This window comes from Neophocaena asiaeorientalis, unplaced genomic scaffold (genome assembly GCF_003031525.2).
Source record: "Neophocaena asiaeorientalis asiaeorientalis breed wild unplaced genomic scaffold, Neophocaena_asiaeorientalis_V1.1 scaffold1, whole genome shotgun sequence".
Lineage (NCBI taxonomy): Eukaryota > Metazoa > Chordata > Mammalia > Artiodactyla > Phocoenidae > Neophocaena > Neophocaena asiaeorientalis.
In genome coordinates this window covers 1,256,121-1,278,598 of record NW_020171981.1, presented here as the reverse complement: position 1 = coordinate 1,278,598, position 22,478 = coordinate 1,256,121, and the positions used below count along the sequence as shown (strand labels likewise).

Sequence of the window (22,478 nt, the reverse complement as noted above, 5' to 3'; positions counted from 1 at the left end):
GCCAGCCTCTCTCTGCACCCTGACTCCCCTCCAGCAGCCCCTCAAGGGGGCTTTCCCTACGCTCTCAGGCCCAGGCCAGGCAGCAGCTGCCCCAGTCACAAATCCCTGGTTTCGGTCCAAACAGTTCCTATGAGCTCAAGGTCTGGGTGGCCGGAGCCTACTCACTAGCCAGAAGGTGATGGCTGGGCAAGGGTGGAGATCAAGCTCCATTTGGCTCCAGCCCAGACTGCAGACCTGGGCCCTGCCCCAGGCAGCCCGCCCGGGATGCTGTGCCAGTTTCTGTCCTTTGCCCACTGCAGGCAGACAGGCTGTCCCAGAGCCGGCCTTCCCTCCTAGGGATGGGACGATGCAGCCCAGTGGAAAGAGCCTGAGCTGGACACCACCTCTGGGTGTGACTCAACATCTCCGAGCCAGGTTCCTGACTTAAAATTGGGCCATTTTCCCGCTTACATGAGATACTAAGAAGAGTCAAAATCATAGAGACAGAAAGTGTAATGGTGGTTGCCAGGGGTGGGGAGAGAGAATGAGGAGTTATGGTTTAATGGGGATAAAGTTTCCGTTTTACAAGATAGAAAGAGTTATGAGGATGGAGGGTGATGCTTGCACGACATGCTTGCACAACTATGTGAATGCACAGGACTGCCACAGAACTGTGCACCGAGAAATGTGTAAGATGGTAATGTTTATGTTATGTGTATTTTACCACAATAAAAAATTTAAAAAAAAAACACTGACCCCATTAACACTGGCCCCAGCTACAGGGCCACAGTGAGCATTCAGTGCCACAGGGGGAGTGGGGACCTCCATAGATGTTAGAATCTCCTCTGCTCCCCTGGGAGATGCCAGGGTCAGAGAGAGGGCATACCCTGGGACCTGGAGAATTCCTCATTTCTCATTTATTAGTTACATGGCGTTGAGTAATCAAGCCTCCTCTCTCCGAGCCTCAGTCTACCAATTGGAAAAATGGAAATAACTCTGGCCCAGTCTGACTCACAGGGGATGGAACAAGATGACGGACCGGAAATGCTTGCAAACTGAAGTGGTCAAGATGACCAGCAGGGCTGCCCCCCCAAATCCCCTCCCCCTTCCTCTCGCTCTCTTTCCTCTATCCCAGCTGCTTCTGTCAACATAGTACCCCTAGTTTCAGCTCCCAGACTGAGACAGAAAAGTGTCCCCACACACACACACACACACACACACACACACACACACAAAGGAAGGCTTTATTCCTAACACCCAGACCTGAGACCCAATCACCAGCCCCACCTGTATGGGGCCCAGACCCCGCCTCACAGCCACATTCCAGGTTCTGCACAGGGGAGGGTTTCAGCTGTGACAACAGAGGCTTTCATGAACAGGGGACAAATATCTGGGCACTCCCAGCCTGGGACTGGGGGTGCAGCCAGGCGTCTGGCCTCTAGCTCCAAGGCCTCCTAAGTCAAGTGGGAGAGTGAGTCTGTAGGTGCTGACGGCCAGAGCGGAATAACCGGGGACGTGGCAGAAGGGGCTCCTGGCCCAGGGCTGCGGCAGGGGAAGCGGGAAGAGCTGGGCTCGGGGGTCACCAGCCTGTGATTTGGAGTAAGCTAACGAGCCTACCAAGCTTCGTGGAAAATGGCGAAAAAAGCACCCCCTTCAGGGTGAACACCAGGTATGGTGGGGTCCTGAGCCTCCTCAGCGCAGCGCTGAGCACAGGTGGCAGAGCATCCATCTGTCCCCCTAGAGACCTTCCGCCTCACTCAGCCCCCTCCCTCACAGGGTCAGCCGCTGTCACAGACAGATCCACGGGGTCTGAACAGACCCACTCAGCCTGAACCTCTCTGCTGGGGGAAGTGGGACATATTTACCTTTAATTGGCCTCCGTTCTTGGCAGCTAAGCTGTAAACCACAGGGACAGGACCATACCAACCCAAGGGCAGAGTTGTACCAGGAAGCTGGGACTTGCATTCCTTTGGGGGCCCGGGACGGGCCCCAGGCAAGCCAGTTTGGGGGTCTGTGGGAGGTCTGGGTCACAGCTGGGTCCTATTCCAGGCTCTGAGCCCAGGTATGGGCTGGTGGGCGTAAGGGGCTTACGCAGGGCTGCCAGGGGATGGATGGAGGTGTCAGTGCATGCACACACACACCCCAACGAGGGCGCCCTCTCCAGCCCTTTTCTGAGCTGGTGCCCGCCCCCTGACCCCAAAGCCCGTTTCTTCTTAAGTTAGGTGGAAAAACCTGTCAGGAGGAAATGCCTCAGGGGATCCCAGTCCTAGGCCTTCACACAGAGCAAGACTGGAATGTACTGAGGAAATGGCACAAGCAGTGTCATCCTAGGAGATGGGGTGCAGGGGTGGCACTGTGGGTTAAGAATCAGGAAATGTAATTCTGGTCCTAGCTCTGCCATGTAGTTGCTATGTGGCCTTGGTCAAGTTACTTAACCTCTCTGAGCCTGCTTCCTACTCTATAGCATACAACTCATACTACCTTTCAGGGTTGTTTGATTAAATAGCACTTAGTAGGTGCTCAGTAAACATTAATTACAGATACACAAACACACACCAACTCTTGGGGTGAGTTCAGTGGAAAGAAAACTAAATCTGGAAGCAAAAACCAGTTTCAAATCCCACCTTTGCCATGTGTTAGAACAGTTATATATACAACAACCCACCTCGCCTCTCTGAGCCTTAGTTTATCCCTCTGTAAAATGGGAGCAATGCTTATTAAACATCCTTGTTTTAGGGAACAGGTGAGATACATGAAGACCTCTGCAAAGGAATTACTGTAACAGCTGGAGTTTGTGAGCGCCCTCCCTCCCATTTCCGGGGAAAGCGTGGACTCTGGTCCAAATGAAACTTAAACAATAAAACCTGAACAGTGCCAAGGCCTGCCCCCCCCCCCCCCCCCTTCCCCCCACCATGGGCTGAAATAACAAACAACGTCCTTCCTCCCTTGGGCCATAAAGTTTTATTGCAAGATCAGGGGGAGAGCCAGGGATAAGGGTCCCTCCCCTCCCATGCCCCTACCCAGGGGAATCCCTCTGCAGCAGGGTAGGAAGGCCAGGAGGCTGCCAGACTCAGAGGACCTTCGGGGTGGACAGGTTGTTGTAGTAGGCGTCCTGGCCCTCCAGCAGGTTTCGGTAGGTGGCGATCTCCTGCTCCAGCCGGGACTTGATGTCCATTAGGTGCTGGTACTCCTGGTTCTGCCGCTCGGTGTCGGCACGCACATCGCTCAGCTGGGCTTCGACACCACTGATCAGCGCCTGGATCTGCGCCAGCTGGGCTCCGAAGCGAGCCTCCGTTTCGGCCAGCGTGTCTTCCAGGGCAGCTTTCTGAGGGCAGGGAGAGGGAAGGAGACTCAGCAGAGCCTGGTGCCCAGCGATGGCATGGGCCCAGCCACCATCCAGGCTGCCCGAGGCCGCAAGGACACGAGTGTGCATCCCACAGGGCAGAAGGCACATACCATGCTGAGCTGAGACTGCAGCTCGATCTCCAGACCCTGGAGGGTACGCCGCAGGTCGGTGACCTCTGTCTTGCTGACCTGCAGCTGTTCCGTGTGGCCAGCGACCTCCCTGTTCAGCTCCTCGGTCTGCAGTGAGAGGAGGCAGAGGGAGTACGCGCTGAGGCAGACCCTTGCCTGGGAGCATTAAGCCCGCTCTCCTTGCCACCTCCCCAAGGGGCACCTGCCTCCCCCTCCATACCTGGCTTGTGAACCAGGCCTCAGCATCCTTCCGGTTTTTCTCAGCCATGACCTCATATTGGCTTCTCATGTCACTCAGGACCTTGGGTAGGTCGATGCCCGGAGCGGAGTCCACCTCCACGCTGACCTGACCACCCACCTGGCCCTTCAGGACACTGATTTCCTAGAAAGATACAGCAGAGATGGGCACGTCAGGGCCCAGAGCCTGCTGGGCCTGAGCCAGGTCACTCCCCCATCCCCCAGGCCATAGGGGTCTGGTTTTCAGGTGCAGACCTAGGAGCCAGCACTGGGGTACAGATGGGGTCACCGCCATCCCCTGCTGGAACCCTTGGGAGCTACATGATACACTCAGGGCCAGGTCAAGGGTGCAGCAGATGTGGCCACGGTCAGAGGATACAGGACAAAGAAAAGTGTCCTCAGCTCTGGGAAGCTGGGCGGGGACGGATGGGAAGCCCAGCTTGAAACCCACCTCCTCGTGGTTCTTCTTCAGGTAGGCCAGCTCCTCCTTGAGGTTCTCGATCTGCATCTCCAGGTCGGTCCTGGCCAGGGTCAGCTCGTCCAGCACCCTGCGTAGGCCGTTGATGTCGGCCTCCACGCTCACGCGCAGGGCCTGCTCCGTCTCAAACCTTTTGGAGGAAATAGTTGCTGTCAGGCCAGCATTTCCTCTGCACCTCTGAAGACTTCCCTACCTCCCCTGGGTTCAGGAGCCCATGGGGGATGGGGTGTGCTTCAGACCAGCTGGGGTGGGTGAGAGCAGAGTCCATTCCCCCCACGGCACTGAGCCCCATAAGTGCCTGAGATTGCCCCCCTCCCCTGCCCTGGCTTCTGCAGCCCCCAAGGCACAGCCACTCACTTGGTTCGAAAGTCATCTGCGGCCAAACGGGCATTGTCGATGTGTAGGACCATCTTGGAATTCTCAATGGTGGCACCAAGGATCTGGAGGGCGGAAGGCAGGAGGTTGGCACCGGTTCGCACATGGGCACTGTCCACCCACTTTCTTCCCAGAGGAGAGAGAAGAGCAAAGGAGTATGCGTGCCTGCGTGCCTCCACCGCCTGGAGACCAAAGCCTCAGCCACCCCAGGCTGCCCATCAGCCTGCTCTCTGGGAGGCCTTGGAATGGGTCCAGGCCCAGGAGCTGGAGCGGGAGAAACTACCGCCAGGGAGGCTGAGCCAGGGGGAAACGGGAAGGGCAGGGAGGTAAGCCTGGGGGGAAAAGTCTCCACGACCTGCACCCAGGAAAACTCTAAATGCTCGTAGGGAGGCAACTTCTAGTGATCCGCAAACCAGATGCGGGGAGCACAGGGGGGGGCTGTGGTCTGACCTGTGGTCTGACCCCCACTCAAAGCACCTTCTGCCTTCCGGGAAGGGAAAGCGCTCTGTCAAGCATCTATTATGTGCTGACACTTTGCGCCTCCTCTTTGAGGCAAAGTGTATTCCCTTGTGTAGGTCACAGTTTATAAAGTTTGAGAGCACTATGCTCATTGTTTACATCTCTAGCTTTCCCTCATCTACGGGTCTGGTCTAGGCCCCTGGCACCCAGCACCACGCCAGGCACAGGGTGGGCCCTGGCCTACGCTGCGGGGACTGTGCGTTTGGAGACCCAACGTGGGAGGCTGTTAAATGTCCCACTGGCTTCTGAAACATTTCTTCGGGACCGAGATCCCAGCTCTGAGCTGTTCCCTGTGGGCAGAGACCAAGCCCCACCCTGAAGGACCCTGAGGGCCTCCCAGCAAGAGGCTGTAGCTGGGACTTGGGGTCTCCACCCACACGGCACGGGGCCTCTCCACAGAGGTCTTCACAAGCTCAGCATTCGTCTCTCCTTTACCCAGTCCGGGGGCCACAGCATATGTCCCTCCTTGCCCAGGGGCCAGAGTTAGCCTCGCCCATTCTTCCTAGAGCTCCTCTAAGTCCCCAGTGGCCCCCTGGGCGGGGGAGGGGCTTCAGCCTCAGCGTGATGGAAACCAGACCCGCCCGGCGGGAGACAAGGAATGCAGAGGGCCTCACACCGGGGGCAGCAGAAGGCAGGTCTGGCCCGGCGAGAACCAGATTCCTCCCTGGCCAAACTCTCGCATTTCCCTGTTGCACAGCGACTCAGGTCCAGACCTCAGGGCAGCCCACAGCGCGCCCCATCTCTTCCCCCTCCTTCCTCCCCCCTTTCCCAGGCCTAGCCGACCGGCGCGCCTTCTTCCTCCCGCCCTCCAGTCCCCCACATTAACCCGCTCCCCCCCACCAGGCCTCCACTTCCTGCCCCGTGGTCCTGCCCCTCCTCACCGGCCGGCTTCCCTCCGCCCCACCCTGCGGGCCCTCCCCCATCCTAACCCTCGCTCCCGCCCCGGCCGGGAGGTGGCTCTGGCGCCCCCCGACCCCGCCTCGGGCCTCACCCGGCCCGCGGGGCTGGGTATACGCGGCAGGTGCACTTCCCGCGGCCGGGCCGCCTCCCACCTGGTCCCGCAGGGCCTCGATGGTCTTGAAGTAGTGGCTGTAGTCGCGGGCGGGCCCGGGCCCCTGCTTCTGGTACCAGTCGCGGATCTTCACCTCCAAGTCGCTGTTGGCCTCCTCCAGGGCGCGCACCTTCTCCAGGTAGGAGGCCAGGCGGTCGTTGAGGTTCTGCATGGTGAGCTTCTCGTTGCCCGCCAGCAGCCCGTCGGAGCCGGCCAGGGCGCCCGCATAGCCGCCGCCGTAGCCCCCGGAGGAGGACGAGGACACGAAGCGGGCGGAGGACACCGACACGCCGCGGCCACCCGAGCCCCCGTGGATGCTGGGCGCGCGGAAGACGCCTCCCGCCCCGAAGCGCGTGGAGCCGCTGCCCAGACCCCCGAAGGAAGAGGTGGCCGACGACTGGCGATAGCTGTAGGAAGTCATGGCGAAGGAGGACGCGGGCGACACCGGTCGGAGTGGCTGCAGTCGGCAAGAGGAGTGGCGAGGCCCTCACCTGGCGCCTTTTATGCCCGGGGTTGGGCGGGGGAGGGGGGACGGTGTCGGGCGGATTTCTGAGGGCCCAGGAATTTGCAGGCTCCTGAGTGCAAATACGGGCGCTCTCCCCATTGGTCAGTTCCTGGCGGCTCTGCTTCCGACTTTCCCCTCCCCGGGACCAGAGGCTCCTGCCCTCCAGAGAGCTGCCCCACACCAGCCCACTCCGATGCCCAGCCACACACCCCGCTGGCACACTCGTTCGGATCTTCACCCCCATCACACGTACACTTAGTCATCCCCGCAATTCACATGCTGGCCCTCCCCCATTAAGATCACGCAGAGTTTGACACCCCCCAGGAATTACAGTTTTTCTGAGAGTACACGCCGAGACGTCAGCCCCCCACCCCGTGATCCCTCACTCAGAGTCCCCCCATCACATTCTGAGCCCTTTTCTTGTGATCAAAATTAACCCCCCCAAAGTACATTCACCTGATTCCTACGCCCCACTGGGAATTACAGTCTCTCAGAACCTGCCCCTTGGGGATCACCCACACCCTGACCCCCCCCTCAGTCCCCCACATGAGGTGCTCTGAGCTGCAACTTCCCAGGCCTCCTGAGACAAAGCCGCCCCACCCTGCTGTGGCCATACAAAGCCCCAAGGTGACAATAAGCTCCTGGGAACAGCTGCTGGGAGGGGTTCTGCAGCGGGACTGTAAAAGGCACCTTCAGAATCCCGAGCTCAAGCCAGAGATCCATCTGGGAGCTGAACCCCCGACTCAGTACTCTCACCAACCATCCACCCACGCCCACCCCCAACCAGGACAACCCTCTACCCTCCAACCCCAAAAGCATGCATTCGACACAGACTTACTGAAGTGATGCTGTAGTGAGGCATCTGAGCCTAAGGGAGGTGGGTATTTTTTTTTTTTTTTTGCGATACGCGGGCCTCTCACTGTTGTGGCCTCTCCCGTTGCGGAGCACAGGCTCCGGACGCGCAGACTCAGCGGCCATGGCTCACGGGCCCAGCCGCTCCGCGGCACGTGGGATCCTCCCGGACCGGGGCACGAACCCGTGTCCCCTGCATCGGCAGGCGGACTCTCAACCACTGCGCCACCAGGGAAGCCCCGCCCATGAGACTTTTAGCACCTGCCGCCCAGAGACAGGATGGAATCCCTCCCCCCTTGTAAGCATCTCCAAGGAGGGTGTCAGAGGCTGAATCCTCCTGTGCTTAACAGTCCTGTCCTAGTACATGGGTGAATGACCGGATTGCTAGGGAGGGCGCCCACACGCAACGTGGAGAGTTTCGATAACAGAGGAACGGGTCCCTCCGCTCCACACACAGCCCCCAGCCCCGTTCTTCATCCAGCTCAGTAACTCCACCCACCTTTATGATCACCTTGGAGGCCCCCCTGCCAGACACTGCAGGGCCCTGAAGCAGCCTCAGCCCAGTTCCTGTCCGCAGGGACCTCACACCTCCTCAGAACTGTCCCCACAGTTCCTTTGCATCCTTATGTCAGAGCAGCCACCCAATCTCAGGACAGAGGCCCGGTGCCCTTTTGACACGGTGGTAGGGAGATGGGTCAGTTACTCTCAGTTTCCTGTGAAATCTTAGGCCTCCTCTCTGCATATTATCACCTGGGTCACCTGTGGCTAAATGAAGACTTGTCCCCAGCCTCTGAAACCTGTCCCCAATAAACTGTCTTCTGGCCACCAATTGATCCAGGAACAGGGACACCAAACGCCCCCTACACACACACACACACACACACACACACCCATAACCCACCAGGAGCAGCCCCAAGCCACTAGGAAAGCCAGCCTGAGGCTGTTCAAACTAGTGAATCAGACCTGCAAGTGGGTCCTGGGGCTCCAAGGGGGAAGAAGATTCAAGGCTGGCCCTGAAAGCAGGGTGTGGCTGGGCTTTCACAAAGGTTGTAGCTGCCAGGCCTGATCTGACGTGAGTCACTACTTGGCCTTAAGGAGGAGGCCTGGTCCTGGTAGGGGAAGGGGCAGATGGGCCAGATAGTTGCTAGCACACCAAGCCCCTGCTGGAACCTTTGCTTCTGTGGCCTGATAAGAGAGTCTGGGAAGGGACTTTGCATTAGGAAACAAAGAATAGGACCAGCAGTTCTCCAGATTAACGGATTGTGAGTTCGCTAAACTTCAGAAGAGCTTAGAGTCCCAGCCCCCTACCCCAAAGCATAAGAACAACTGACTGCAGGGAAGTACCATTTACAAAGCCTTTTCAGATCTCATTGGATCCCCAAAGCAGCCCAGTGGAAAAGGTATTCTTATGCCCATTTTACAGATGAGGAAACAGAAGCTTCGAGAGGGACAGCCAGGAGTGTCAGATTCTGGCTTCCAGCCTCTTAACCCTCAGCCCCATGGCCTGGGGTCCTGAGTACAACAGAGGCTGCACTCTCCCTTCCAAGGAAGTCCCAGCTCCAAAATGACTCCTTTGAGTCTCTTCCCCCCAGATCCTAGGCTAACCCCAAAGACAGTCCCCTGCTCCCACTCTCTGGCCAGAACAATGCCTAGCACCTTCCACCATGAGTTGTGTGGCTTTTAAACACTTCTCTGGCACATCAAGAACTCAAGAGAACAAACTGTAAAGTCTGCCCCCCACCGCCCCACCCCCAGAGACGGAACTGAGGAATCAAGCTGCGGTAAACAGGTAAACAGACCGCCCACGAGCAGAGTCCTTGATCTACCTCTGGCTGAGTGAGGGCAAGAACCTGTAGAACCTGATCGGAGTAGCTCCTTTCCCAAGTCCTGATCTCCAGCCTGGGGACCCACAGTCTGCAGAGGAGGGGCACACAGGGTCAGGAGTGATGAAAAGGGAATGTTTGAGCGTGAAAGGATCCCAGAGAGGAAACTGCCCCGCCTCCCCCTGACTTGTTGCTGCAGAGCCGCAGCCCCACGACATCCTTGTGGGAAAGGGAGGCCGCTGTCGGATAGGATCAGAAACACTGCTGTCCCCACTCCCTTTTGGAAATTCACAATGCATGGTACTAAAGGCTGTGAAAACCTCAGTCCTTCATTCGTAAAAGGGGGATAATAATCTTATAATAACAATCTAGTTCCTGGAGTTGTTTCAGGGGTTAGATAGGTGCTAATTAGATAGACAGTAAGGTGCTATTTAATAACAATGTAACACAATAAATACTTATCATTTGATTGTATATAATGTATTATATACATGTAAGTATTATATTAAGTATTATTATTTCACTTCATTTAATCAGCAGCTCCAAAATATACTGGACCATGTTGTCTTTTGTCAGGTAATGCCTATTAATAATCCATATATCACAAGAAAAGCTGATCCAGTCCAAGGAAGCTCAGAGAGGTAAAGCGACTCTCCTGAGGTCACATGGCTAACTTGTGTCCAAGTCCCGAGGCCAACGGTTCTCTCTGCATCTCCACCTGGACCCACCCTAGAAGCTTCTTACACTAGAGCAGATTGCGGTTCCCAGAGGGGAGGGATTCAAGGTAGGGGAGTTTTTGTCATCCCTGAGGAAATGAAATAGTGGTTGGGGACCACTGGAAAGAAGTGAGAGTCCTAGTCCCTGGGTAGAACGAAATGGTGTGACTATGACAATAAGGGCGACGATGATTGATAATGATGACAGCCAGCATCTACTGGGCCAGCCTCTAGGTTAAACACTTTGTATACATTATCTCAACTAATCCTGTGACTTAAAGTATTATCATCCCCATTTTATGGACCAAAAAACTGAGGCTCAAAAAGGTTACTAACTTGACCAAAGTCACACAAGTAAATAGTGGACCCAGGATTCAAGGCCAGATCTTTAACTCCCTAAAGCTGTAGTCCCAACCACTAACGCTGTCCCTCCTCTCATGAGTTGGGGGTTAAGGTGATTTCTTCCACTGGTCTGGAGAAAGGGTCATCAAGTTGGGAAAGGCATAGTGTCACCTGCCAAGGTCCCAACTTGTCCTCCCTGCTTGGATACACAAGTATCTGTTTGGTCAGTCAGTGGGTCATACAAACAAGATTCAAAGTTCAGCCTTGAAGAGGAGATGGGCTCATGTACGTAAACAGAAGTCATAAGCTGGAGGACAGAAAGGAAAAGGATGCAAGGCTTCGTGAACTTGCCTGTCATGTAAATTGGTAACCCTTCCCTAAGCAACATCCCCTTCCTAAGGGCCATCAACACAAGATGCTCAGCTATCAACACGTTCTCACTCGCTCCTCCATTCAGCAAAAGTGTATCCAGTCCTATCCCCTATTTGCCAGGCAAGATGCTAGATGCTGGGATACAGAAGTAAATACAAGCCTTTCCTGCCTCTAAGAAGCTGACAGTCTGGCAGGGGATTATAGAGACATTTCGTTTTGATTAAATGTGGTAGATCGAATACCCACATTCATTTTTGCACCTTCCTAAAACCCTGTTAAGCTGACAGTAAAGGACTATTTTAAAAGAATAAAAGAAGAGACAACAGAAGATGATAAATGGCCACAAAAAATTTTAAAGCTCGAAAATGGTAACTAAAAGCAGACAAGAGGAAGCTGAGACCTAGGGCTCGGGAGCATAGGGAAGGGACAGAGGAGGGGAGGGCAGGAAATTCACAGAAGCAAGAAGATTCTCAACACAAAATCCAGAAGTTCGGGAATTGGGGCACCAGGGACCCTGAAAGGAGAAGTAGAAGATGGGACTGTGAAAAGGGCTAGCTAGAAGTTTCTATAAACAGCACCAAGTTAACTGGAAAGAATAGATGTACACGGATATGTATAACTGAATCACTCTGCTGTACACCTGAAACTAACACAACATTGTTAATCAACTATACTCCAATATAAAATTAAAATTAAAAAATAAAGTAGGAGTTGGGAAATTATGACCCATGGGCAAAAATAAAGCCCAGCACCAATTTCCCCTCCCAGCCCAACCAAGGGCAACAAGGAGAAGATGGGAGATTCACTCTTCCCCATTAGACTGGAAAATTACAAAGTTTGATAATGTCAAGTGCTGGGGAAGATGTGGGCAAATGAACTCCCACAGACACATTAGTGGGAGGCAGGTTGCAGCCACCACTTTGCAGGGCGATTTGTCTGTGTCTTTCTTTAAAAAATCCCACACACCTTGCAAGCCCCCGTTTCACTCTTCTGCATTTACCCCAAAGAACCCTTGTTCATATATTCAGGGAGGCATATAAAAAGATACTCTCTGAAGCATCGTTTGTAATAAAGGAAAGACGGAAACAACAACAGGTAGGGAGACAGTTGAGTAAACTATGTAACATTCACATGGCGGGAGAAGAATTAAACAGAATGAGTCGTGTACAATATTTAGTCACGTGAAGAATCTTAAAGAACCAGCTGCTGGGTAAAATAAAAGCAGCGGGAGAGCAATACATATAATTAATGCTGACATACACTTAAAAGATGATATTTTACAAGTACGTATGAATATGCACGTAAGCACATAAATAAGGAAGGAAACACACCAGACTGACAACAGAGATTTCCTTGGAGAGAAGCTGATTGAAGGATAGTAGTCAGGGGAACCCAGGCTTGTCTCTGCTATTGGCCTCTCCCGTTGCGGAGCACAGGCTCCAGACGCACAGGCTCAGCGGCCATGGCTCACGGGCCCAGCCGCTCTGCGACATGTGGGATCTTCCCGGACCGGGGCACGAACCCATGTCCCCTGCACCGGCTGGCGGACTCTCAACCACTGCGCCACCAGAGAAGTCCTGCTATTCTAATTTTTACAACAAGAATGTATTTATGTATTACTAGTTAATTAAAAATGATGAATTGCTAATTAAAAATAATTTCTTAGGAAACACTATATGATGGACATTTAGAACTGGCCATATTTAATCCAGTAAATCCCTCTTCCCCTCCCTGTACCCACAACACAGACCTCTCTGTCCCCACTCATACACTCTGACATTCTAGTCTTGGGTTAGGAAAGGAGAGAGGAAGTTTTGGAAAGAGGAGCAGTAGATGTGGGGAGAAAAGAGCCCCCTGCAAAAGGTTTCTAGGCTCCTGCCCCTACCCCTGGGTCCTTTGCTCTGATTTCCCTCTTTATGAAGCAAGAAGGTGAGAAGGGAAAAGAAGAAAAGGCGACGGAACTTTTCTTTCCTTTTTTCTTTTTTCTTTTTGGCCACACCACGTGGCATGCAGCATCTTAGTTCCCCGACCAGGGATCGAACCCACGCCCCCTGCAGTGGAAGCACGGGAAGTCCCATGACAGAACATTTCAAGAGGGACTTGGAAAGAGTCTGGGTGCAGGAGGGCTCCTTCAGCTCGGATGACTTGGACCCGGGGGTCGGGGGGGGCGAGGTCCCTTCTGTTCTGGTTCCCCAAGGATTGGAAGCCTTAGGAATACCCGGTGTCATCCTCTGGCAGGGACCTGGGGGTTCTCACAACGGGCAGCCAGCCTCCCCACGTAGTGCACGTGGACAGGTGGGCTGGAGCTGGAGTGACCCCGGCCTGAACCTGCAACCAGCAGCCACCTTGAGAGCACATGGGAGACATTTGTGAGGGGATTTCTAGGGGTGCTGGAGGGAGTAGCCACTCTATGGGCCACCATTCTGAAGCTGTTGAGTCAGGCTTCCCTGGTGGCACAGTGCTTAAGAATCGGCCTGCCAATGCAGGGGAGACGGGTTCGAGCCCTGGTCTGGGAAGATCCCACATGCTGCGGAGCAACTAAGCCCGTGCGCCACAGCTACTGAGCCTGCGCTCTAGAGCCCGCGAGCCACAACTACTAAGCCCACGTGCCGCATCTACTGAAGCCCATGTGCTCTAGAGCCCATGCTCTGCAACAAAAGAAGCCACTGCCATGAGAAGCCCATGCACTGCAACAAAGAGTAGCCCTTGCTCGCCGCAACTAGAGAAAGCCCGCGCTCAGCAATGAAGACCAAACACAGCGAAAAAAATCATAAACAAAAAATAAAAATAAATTTATTTTAAAAAAAAAATATATATATATATAACTATTGAACCAGTAGGCATGTGGACCTCATACAAATCAGTATAATTGGGTGTGTGGGTGCTGGGAATTCCCACGCAGCAGCGGGCAGGCGGGGAGGGGGGCAAAGGGAGGGAGCCCTCATTTCTGCCTGGGAGCTAGATGTTTCACAGAGGCACCACCCTTGAGCAAGAGGCTGAAGGACCTGTTGGTGTTTATCAGGCAGAAGGTCCTGGGAGAGTGGGATCGCTGGGGCCAACTCGGGAGCCATTGGACGTTCAGTTCAGTTGGGGGCATGTGGGGGAGGGGCGAAGCCAGGGGAGAAATCACAGGGGCTGTAACTCTCAGCCAAAGGGTTGATTTATCCTGAAGACAGTGGAAAGTCATTTCAACCAGGGATGTGATGTGGTCAATTTCATAGTTTAGAAATTGCCGTGGGTTCCACGTGTTGAATGGGTTGGTAGGATGAGCGAGGCATGGCCAGGGGTGGGGAGACCAGGTTAGGTCTGTTGAGATAGAACCCGTTGGGGTTAAAGAGGGCCTGGACTTAGTCCCAGGATTGATGATGTAAAGGATGGAGACAAGAAATGGCTGGTCGTGCTGTGGATCAGCTTGCTCAGGCCAGGTGGGTGGTGTCACGGGGACCGAGGCTCTGTGGCAGCTCAAGTGACCCAGTGCGGCTGTCACTTCCCACAAGTGGGAACCCAGGGAAGGTGGAACACAGCAGGCTGACCCAGGATGACCCCAGGTGTTCCTCTTAGAGTCCCCAGGGGAGGAAAAACCAGCCTGACAGGAAACGGACCAAGCATGGGGGAGGGGAGGGAGCGCTGAGTCCTGGGGAACTGCCCCAGGTCCAGACCAGTGGGGGAGGGAGAGGGTCAGCCTCCCCCAAAGTGCCACATTCCACGCCCCAGGGAGACAGGACTGGCCTCTCCCTGCCCCGCCCCTCCCACAGGGCTGAGTGTACGTGACCAGCTCCTCTCCATACAGGCAGGGCCCTGGCCGGCCACTTAGTCAGGGGTACCTCTCTGCCTCTGCACTGATTCTGGGCTACTTGGGCCCCATTCAGAGTCCTGCGCCAAACCTTGGCCCGTACCACGTGAGCTGGGGCATGGGGAGGGCCAGACACAGGACAGAGAGAAAGAAAAATGTCCCGTGTCTGCCCTGATTTCCTAGAGCCCACCGTGGTCCCCTGAGTGGACTTCTGCTAACTTCCCTCCCACCAGCATCCTCAAGGGAACTGGCGCTTCCTCCCTCAGGGGCAGAGGCTCTAGCATGTGGGATCCTTTCCATTTCAAAACTGATCTGATCCTGTGAGCCCTACAGGGCCCTTGTTGACCTCCCCACAGCAGGGTTCCTGTCCGGGAACTGAAACTGTCTTCCTCAAAATCAGGTGTGGCTCCTGGACTCAAGCTATCTCAGCATTTTCACCAAACACCTGTTGTGCACCAGAGGCGGACCCTAGGCCGTGAGGGCCACATCCCTGCCCTCCAGGAGGGAAGCAGGCCCTTCCTCTGACCTGGAGCATCCTCCCTTCTCACCTGCCTCCTTTACCTGGATGCCAGTAACTCAAGTCCCTCTTTCAGCGCTCGGCTTGGGCATCACCTCCTCTGGGACGTCCGCCTGATCCACTCAGGCTGGGCCAGTGTTTCCCAGCCTCCCCGGCCACAGCCCCCGGATTCGCCCCCTCAAACGCCCTGGCTCTGTCTCCCCAGCTAGACAGAGCTTCCCCTCTGCATCTAGCCCCAGGCCAACACCTGCACTAGTAAATGCTTAATAATTATTTGCTGGAAAAGATGAAAAAAAAGGGAGAAGACCTTTTTCGTTTTCATTTGACCAATAATTACAGATCACCCTCTACGTGCCACTCACCTTCTAGACTCTGGGCTTCTAGAACAAAACAGTCAAAATGTCCCTGCCCTCCTGAGCTTTCATGCTGGGCTTCTGCCAGCTTTCACACTGGCAGACAGTGTGATTCTAGGAGTGAGGGGCACACGGGGAGAAGCAAAGAAGGGAAGGAGTGAAGGGCGTTGGGGGGCATGGAAGAGAGGCCCCTGAGGAGGTAGCACATGGACAGAGACCTGAGAGAGGCAAAGGAGCCTCCAGATCCCTGGGGACCAGGCTGAGGGCACAGCAGAGGCAGACTCCCTGAGGAAGAATGCCTGGAGCTGAGAGGCATGTACCAGGGGCGGGTGTGCAGGAGGGGAGACTTGGAGGAGGCCAGGCACACAGGTCAGCAGTCTTACTAGGGAGCTGGGCTTTATTCTGAGAGTAGAGGGACCTTGATCCGAGGAGCCCTGGGATCCCTGTGGCCGCTCTCCAGATCACAGACCAGGAGCTAAGGGAGGAAGCTGGAGATCTGATAAGAGACTCTGACAAAAGTCCAGGCAGGAGAAGCTGGGGGCTGGATTCAAGGAGATGTGAGAGGTTGGTGAGAAGTGTCCTGATGCGGGGTGCATCCTGACGTAGAGCCTACGGGTGGAGCTGATGGAGTCACGAGGAGCACGAGGGAAGAAGAGGAACCTAGGATGGCTCCTAGCTTGGGGCCGGAGCCTGGCATCTGCACTGCAGTCAGAGGACTGGTCTGGACCCGTGGCTTACTCGATTCCGCCCCCCACCCCGAGAAGGTCAGTGGTCCCACCCCCCCAGGGTCATCCCTGGATCTGCTATGGATGAAGTCCAGAACTAGGTTCTAATTGGGTTCTACTCACTAAGCGCTCCCTGTGCCCACATCTGCCAGAGCTGATGCCCACTGAGGGAGGGGGAAAGACAAAGGCTGTGTCCACATAGGCCCTGCCCACACGGAGCCCACAGTCAGGGCCAGGAGTAGGGAGGTGACTTCTGACCAGAAGCTGCGGTTTTCAAAATCTCAACAGAGCAACAGTGAACATGTATCACCTCTATAATCTGGGATGGAAGGTGTTTACATATTTTCAATTCTGACTTGCCCTAGGCGTCAGTGGCCTCAGTCTGGCAAGTGCAGCCCAGCAGACTGGAGGAGGGGTGATCAGGTTGGCCAAGCTCCGGGGGGAAAAAGAGCTACTTCCCCAGGGAGGAGGGCAGATGGAAGGGTGTGTGTTGGGGGGCGGGGGCGGGCGGGTACATTCTTGAGGGCAGCTGGAATTCAGAGCCCTCTGGAGACAGAATGCTGAATCTTGACCCTCCTGGCCCTTCCTGGCTCCTCTCAGCTCTTCCTGGCCTCTCCTGGCTCCAGCTGGCTGCAGGATAAACATTCATTAAGTAGAAACCGCAAAGAATCCCAGAACAAGGCGGGCTGCCGGAAGCTGGGAACAAAGGAGGGCCCCAGGTCTGGGGTGTGCTGGGGGAGAAGCCCTTTGCCCAGAGAAGGAACGACTGAAGCCCCGTCCTCTGCCAGGGGCCTTGAAGCCAACGGGCATTTTGGTCAGCCAACAGTCGATTGGGAAGGAAAATGAGCCCCGCCCCAGACAAACACACACACACACCATTAATGGAGGACAAAACCTCATTGGCTCCCTTGGGTACTTCACTGCTATTCCAGACAGGACCTATGGGATGCCAGCCCCAGCCCTCACCGGTGCCTGGGGCACCCAAGCACCAGGCCTGAGGCCTTCCAGGCGTCACCAGGGAAGCTCGGGGAATCAGCTCTGGAGCCACAGGGCCAGGAATCCCTCCAGCCACCCCGGCCTGAACCCCAGCCCTGTCCAGTGGAATGTGCTGGGGTTGAGGTGGGGGGCAGGGACTTCCTTTGCAGGCCTGGTCTGGGATTAGGGCAGTGGCCTGAGGAGACCAGAACATGCAGCGAAGACATCAATCCTAGCTCAGTAAACACACAGAGAGGTCTCCGGCAGGCGGAAACCCAACCAGCACCTTCAGGCAGAGATCCGTATCCGGGCTTTCAGAAGGAAGGGTTTGAGCCAGGGAGGGGGAGGGGAGGCTCCGGGAACCCGGAATTTGCCATTCCTGCCAGGCCCACTTTACCTTGTCCTCACCAGCATCTTGACCACTAAGAAATACAGTAAACCCCAACTACCATATGACCCAGCAAACCCACTACTGGGCATATACCCTGAGAAAACCATAATTCAAAAAGAGTCATGAACCAAAATGTTCATTGCAGCACTATTTACAATAGCCAGGACATGGAAACAACCTAAGTGCCCATCATCGGATGAATGGATAAAGAAGATGTGGCACATATATACAATGGAATATTACTCAGCCATAAAAAGAAACGAAATTGAGCTATTTGTAATGAGGTGGATGGACCTAGAGTCTGTCATACAGAGTGAAGTAAGTCAGAAAGAGAAAGAAAAATACCGTATGCTAACATATATATATGGAATTTAAGGGAAAAAAATGTCATGAAGAACCTAGGGGTAAGACAGGAATAAAGACACAGACTTACTAGAGAATGGACTTGAGGATATGGGGAGCGGGAAGGGTGAGCTGTGACAAAGTGAGAGAGTGGCATGGACATATATACACTACCAAACGTAAGGTAGATAGCTAGTGGGAAGCAGCCACATAGCACAGGGAGATCAGCTCGGTGCTTTGTGACCGCCTGGAGGGGTGGCATAGGGAGGGTGGGAGGGAGGGAGACGCAAGAGGGAAGAGATATGGGAACATATGTATATGTATAACTGATTCACTTTGTTATGAAGCAGAAACTGACACACCACTGTAAAGCAATTCTACTCCAATAAAGATGTAAAAAAAAGAAAAGAAAAGAAATACGGTAAACCTCCGCTCCACGCCAAGCAAGAGGACTCAGATGAAACTCCTACACCTGTAGGACAGGAGGGCAGAGACCTCCTCACCCTGAGGTGTTCAAGTCTGGCCTGACCACACACTCACACTCACACACACTCACACACACTCACTCACTCTCACACAGGTGAGCACACACTCACACACCTGTACGTATGCACACGCTCACACACTCTCCACACTCAACTGTGTGCTCACACACTTACACTCACATGCTCACTGTCACGTGCATACACGCTCATTCACTCACACACGTGCACACACCCTCCACACTCATATAGTCACGCACTCACATGCTCACACACACACACACTTACACACCCACATTCCTCCATCCAAAGCAGCTCTGCTCTCACTGGTGTCGCACAGCCAGCTTCCTGTAAGGTTGTGCTTGAGCAGGGGATGGTCCCTCTTCTAAAGCTCAACGACTGGCACTTTCAACCAACTCCATCAGTTTGTAGGTCAGGAGACAGAGACAGGAGAGAGACTTGGCCTCCCTGAGGTCACACAGCTGGTTTCCCGCAGCCAAACTGAGACCAGCAGGCAGATGCCCTGGGACCAAGCTGTCTGCCCCCAGGGGAAGAGCTGAGCTCACAGACGAGAAAGGGGTAAACACTGCAGGTTCCTGACAAGAGCAGGTGACAGGCCAGGGGCAGAGGAGGGACACGTACAGAGGACTGCGGGAGCTCAGGGAAGGAAAGCTGCCCTGTGAGGCCTGGGGTGAGCAGGGAGGCACCCCTGGAGGAGGCAGAGTGAGCAGAACCCAGAGTGAGCAGAGTGAGGACACCAAGGTGGCAGACGGGTAGAAAGTTCCAGAAAGGGTGCTGTAAAAACAGCCCAAATGACACGGGTTCAAGCCCTAGTCTGGGAGGATCCCACGTGCCGCGGGGCAACTAGGCCCGTGAGCCACAACTACTGAGCCTGTGCGTCTGGAGCCTGTGCTCCGCAACAGGAGAGGCCACGATAGTGAGAGGCCCGCGCACCTCAATGAAGAGTGGCCCCCGCTTGCCATAGCTAGAGAAAGCCCTCGCACAGAAACGAAGACCCAACACAGCAGAAATAAATAAATAAATAAACTCCTACCCCCAACATCTTAAAAAAAAAAACAGCCCAAATGTATTGAGTCCTTACTACATGCCTGGCTCTGTTCAAGTATGTAGCAAACACTGACTTGTTTAAATCATAAAAGCTCCCCTGTGCTGTAGATACTGTTGCAAACAGCAATATCCCCATTTTACCAACTAGGAAACTGAGGGCCCATGCAGGGACGGTGGACATGTCACATCCAATCCTCCTATTGGTGTTACAAGCTATCAGCTATTGAAGGCTCTCCCTGTGCCAGGCACTGTTCGTTACGTATGATTTTTATTTATCTCACACAAACCCTCTCAGGTTGGTGCTGTTAGCCCCATTTCAGAGATGAGGAAACTGAGGTTCTGAGCCGTTAAGTAACTGGCCTTGGATGACACGGCCTTAAAATAAATAGTGGATCCATGAATCAAACCCAAGCCACATTTTATAGGGGAGGAAACTGAAGCTCAGGGCGGTGAAGCAATTGGACCAGGCTAATGAGTAGACTTTCACTACAGAATTTGTGGGAACAACCAAGGGGAAATATTGGCAAGCTATATCATGAACCTACGGCCAATAGCCTTAAGACATTTAGAGTTCCTACAAATAACCAAGTAAGAGATCAACAACCCAGGAGGAAAAAAGAGCCAAGCATGTGAGCAAAGAGTTTCCAGAATACAAATACATATATAATATATCTCAGGAAATACAAATTGCATTTAGATATATGAAAATGTTCAACCTCACTCACAATAAGATAAATGCAAATTTAGACTATCATGATTTCTCATTTTTTACATGTCAGATTGGTAAAGATGAAAAGGTAACTTACTATTTGTTGGACATATGGGGAACTGAAAAATCCACTCATTGTTGATAGCAGGAAAATCAGTATAAAATCTATGAACGGTGATTTCCAACTTCCATCAAAACTTTAAACATTGATTTAAAATTTTGACCCATCAACTTCTCTTACAGGTATTTATCTTTTGGGTGTATTTTTGCAAACATGCAAAATGACATGATGTACTAGGATGTTCATTGCAGTGTTATTTATAATAGCAAAAGGTGGAAACATCTAAATATCCATTATATGATACCTCTATACAATACAGTACCGTGTAACCATCAAAAAGAATGAGGCAGCTGTATATGGGATGATAGGAAAGATTTTCCAAATACTTAGATGAAAAATAAGATTGCAGAGCAAAGAATATCATTTGCTACCCTTTGTATGTGTGCTCCAGGGAAGAACTTGAACACACATATATTTGCATATGCACCAGGATAGCTCTAGAAAAATACACAAGGAAGTGATGGCAAGGAATGCTTTCTGGGAGGGGAGCTAGGAGATTGGATTCAAAGGATGCAGGAAGACTAACATTTTGTTGTCTATCCTTCGTACTTTTTTTTTTTTTTTTTTTGCGGTACACTGGCATCTCACTGTTGTGGCCTCTCCCGTTGCGGAGCACAGGCTCCGGACGCGCAGGCTCAGTGGCCACGGCTCATGGACTCAGCCGCTCCACGGCATGTGGGATCTTCCCAGACCGGGACACGAACCCGTGTCCCTGCATCGGCAGGCGGACTCTCAACCACTGCACCACCAGGGAAGCCCTATCCTTCCTACTTTTAAATTTTGTACTATATTGTGCATGTAGTACCTCTTCCAAAAACTGCATATAAAATACATTTGTGGAAAAAAACCAGACTTGGGCTTTCAGACCTGCCAAGAAATTTGGATGGCCTGGGACCCCAAGCCTGGGCCCAGTAGGGCCTCAAGACTTCAGCCCCTCTGGATCTCGGTGGCTGCAGGTGGCCTCCCTGACCTGTGTCCAGAGCCATGCCCAGAAAGCATCATTCACTGCCTCACTCACTTGTCTGCCACGCGTGTGCTCTGAGCCAGGCCCTGCACCAGGTGCAGGATACAGTGAGAGATGAAAGAGACCCAGGCCCAGCCCCTGGCCAGCTCCCTGTATAGCGGGCAAGGTGGAGGCGGAGCAAAGGAAGATACGTACAAATAACTACGGGGCAGAGGCCAAGCAGTTTAGTGCAGCAGTTAAGATTAATGAGTGACTGTGTAGTAGGCCAGTAGGCCAGACAAGCTGGCCTTTGAAACGAGCCGCACCTCAGTTTATGAACTACTCATTAGCCTGGTCCAGTTGTTTCACAGCCCCGAACTTCCGTTTCCTCCCCTATAAAATGTGGCCTGGGTTTGATTCATGGATCCACTGTTTATTTTAAGGCCGTGTCATCCAAGGCCAGTTACTTAACATCTCACAACCCCAGTTTCCTCATCTCTGAAATGGGGTTAACAGCACCAACCTCAGAGGGTTTGTGTGAGATAAATAAAAATCATATGTAACGAACAGTGCCTGGCACAGGGAGAGCCTTCAACAGCCGATAGCTTGTAACACCAATAGGAGGATAGGATGTGACATGTCCACCATCCCTGCGTGGATGGCCGCTCAGCAGGTGCTGATTTTTGTCAGTGAATGCAGGGCATTCAGCAGCTGGGAGCAGTTCAGTGTGGCTGCGGAGTAAAGTTGGAGGCGTGGAGGCTGGGGAAGGCCACGGAGGGGAGCAAAGTCCAGACCCACACTTCCGCGGGGGAGAGAGTGGTACTGATTCTAAAGCCATCAGCTGCGGGGGTCACATGGGTGGGAGGGGAGCAGGCTAAATGGAGAACAGTCACTGAGGGACAATCACAAAGGCCAAACTGGCCATGACTGGTACCTCAATAAAGCAGGGGAATGAAAGCTAAACAGCGATGCTAACCGGTACCCACAGGGCCCGCCTCAGCCCCACCATCCCTCTGGGGCAATGTTTGCCTCCTCTTCTCAGAGGCCACCTATTTGGATTCGGAAATGGAGCAGGCACTGGCCTTTCAGCTTTTCCAGGCCTATCCCCCCAAACCACACTTTCCTGCAACCAGACATCAGGTGCCGGCAGGAGCTGCTTATGTCCTCACGCTCCTGCCTCTGCTCCACCATCCCCTCCACCTGCAGTGTCCTTGCCCTCAGCCATCAGAGCTCAAACCCTACCCCTTCTCCAGTGCCCGATGTGATAGGCAGATAGTGACCCTCCAGAGATGTACAAATCCTAATCTCCGGGACCCGTGACTATGTATCTCACATG

The 22,478-nt window shown here is 53.7% G+C and overlaps 1 protein-coding gene across 1 annotated transcript; it reads right to left on the bottom strand.

Annotated features, from left to right (window-relative positions):
• Window positions 1-2,916: 2,916 nt before the first annotated feature.
• On the bottom strand, window positions 2,917-6,611 carry KRT19 (keratin 19). The gene is made up of 6 exons (XM_024743365.1): window positions 6,115-6,611; window positions 4,526-4,608; window positions 4,142-4,298; window positions 3,674-3,835; window positions 3,436-3,561; window positions 2,917-3,304 (listed from the first exon to the last, which is right to left on the bottom strand). The coding sequence occupies exons 1-6, from the start codon at window positions 6,532-6,534 to the stop codon at window positions 3,050-3,052; spliced, it is 1,203 nt and encodes a 400-aa protein (XP_024599133.1). The 5' UTR covers window positions 6,535-6,611; the 3' UTR covers window positions 2,917-3,049.
• Between the last annotated feature and the right edge of the window lie 15,867 nt (window positions 6,612-22,478).

Coding starts and splice junctions, on each gene's coding strand:
- KRT19 (XM_024743365.1), bottom strand. CDS start 6,534: ATGACTTCCTACAGCTATCGCCAGTCGTCGGCCACCTCTTCCTTCGGG. Junction 4,609..6,114: donor TCGAGGCCCTGCGGGACCAG/GTGGGAGGCGGC, acceptor TCCGCCCTCCAG/ATCCTTGGTGCCACCATTGA. Junction 3,836..4,141: donor TGAAGAAGAACCACGAGGAG/GTGGGTTTCAAG, acceptor GTATCTTTCTAG/GAAATCAGTGTCCTGAAGGG.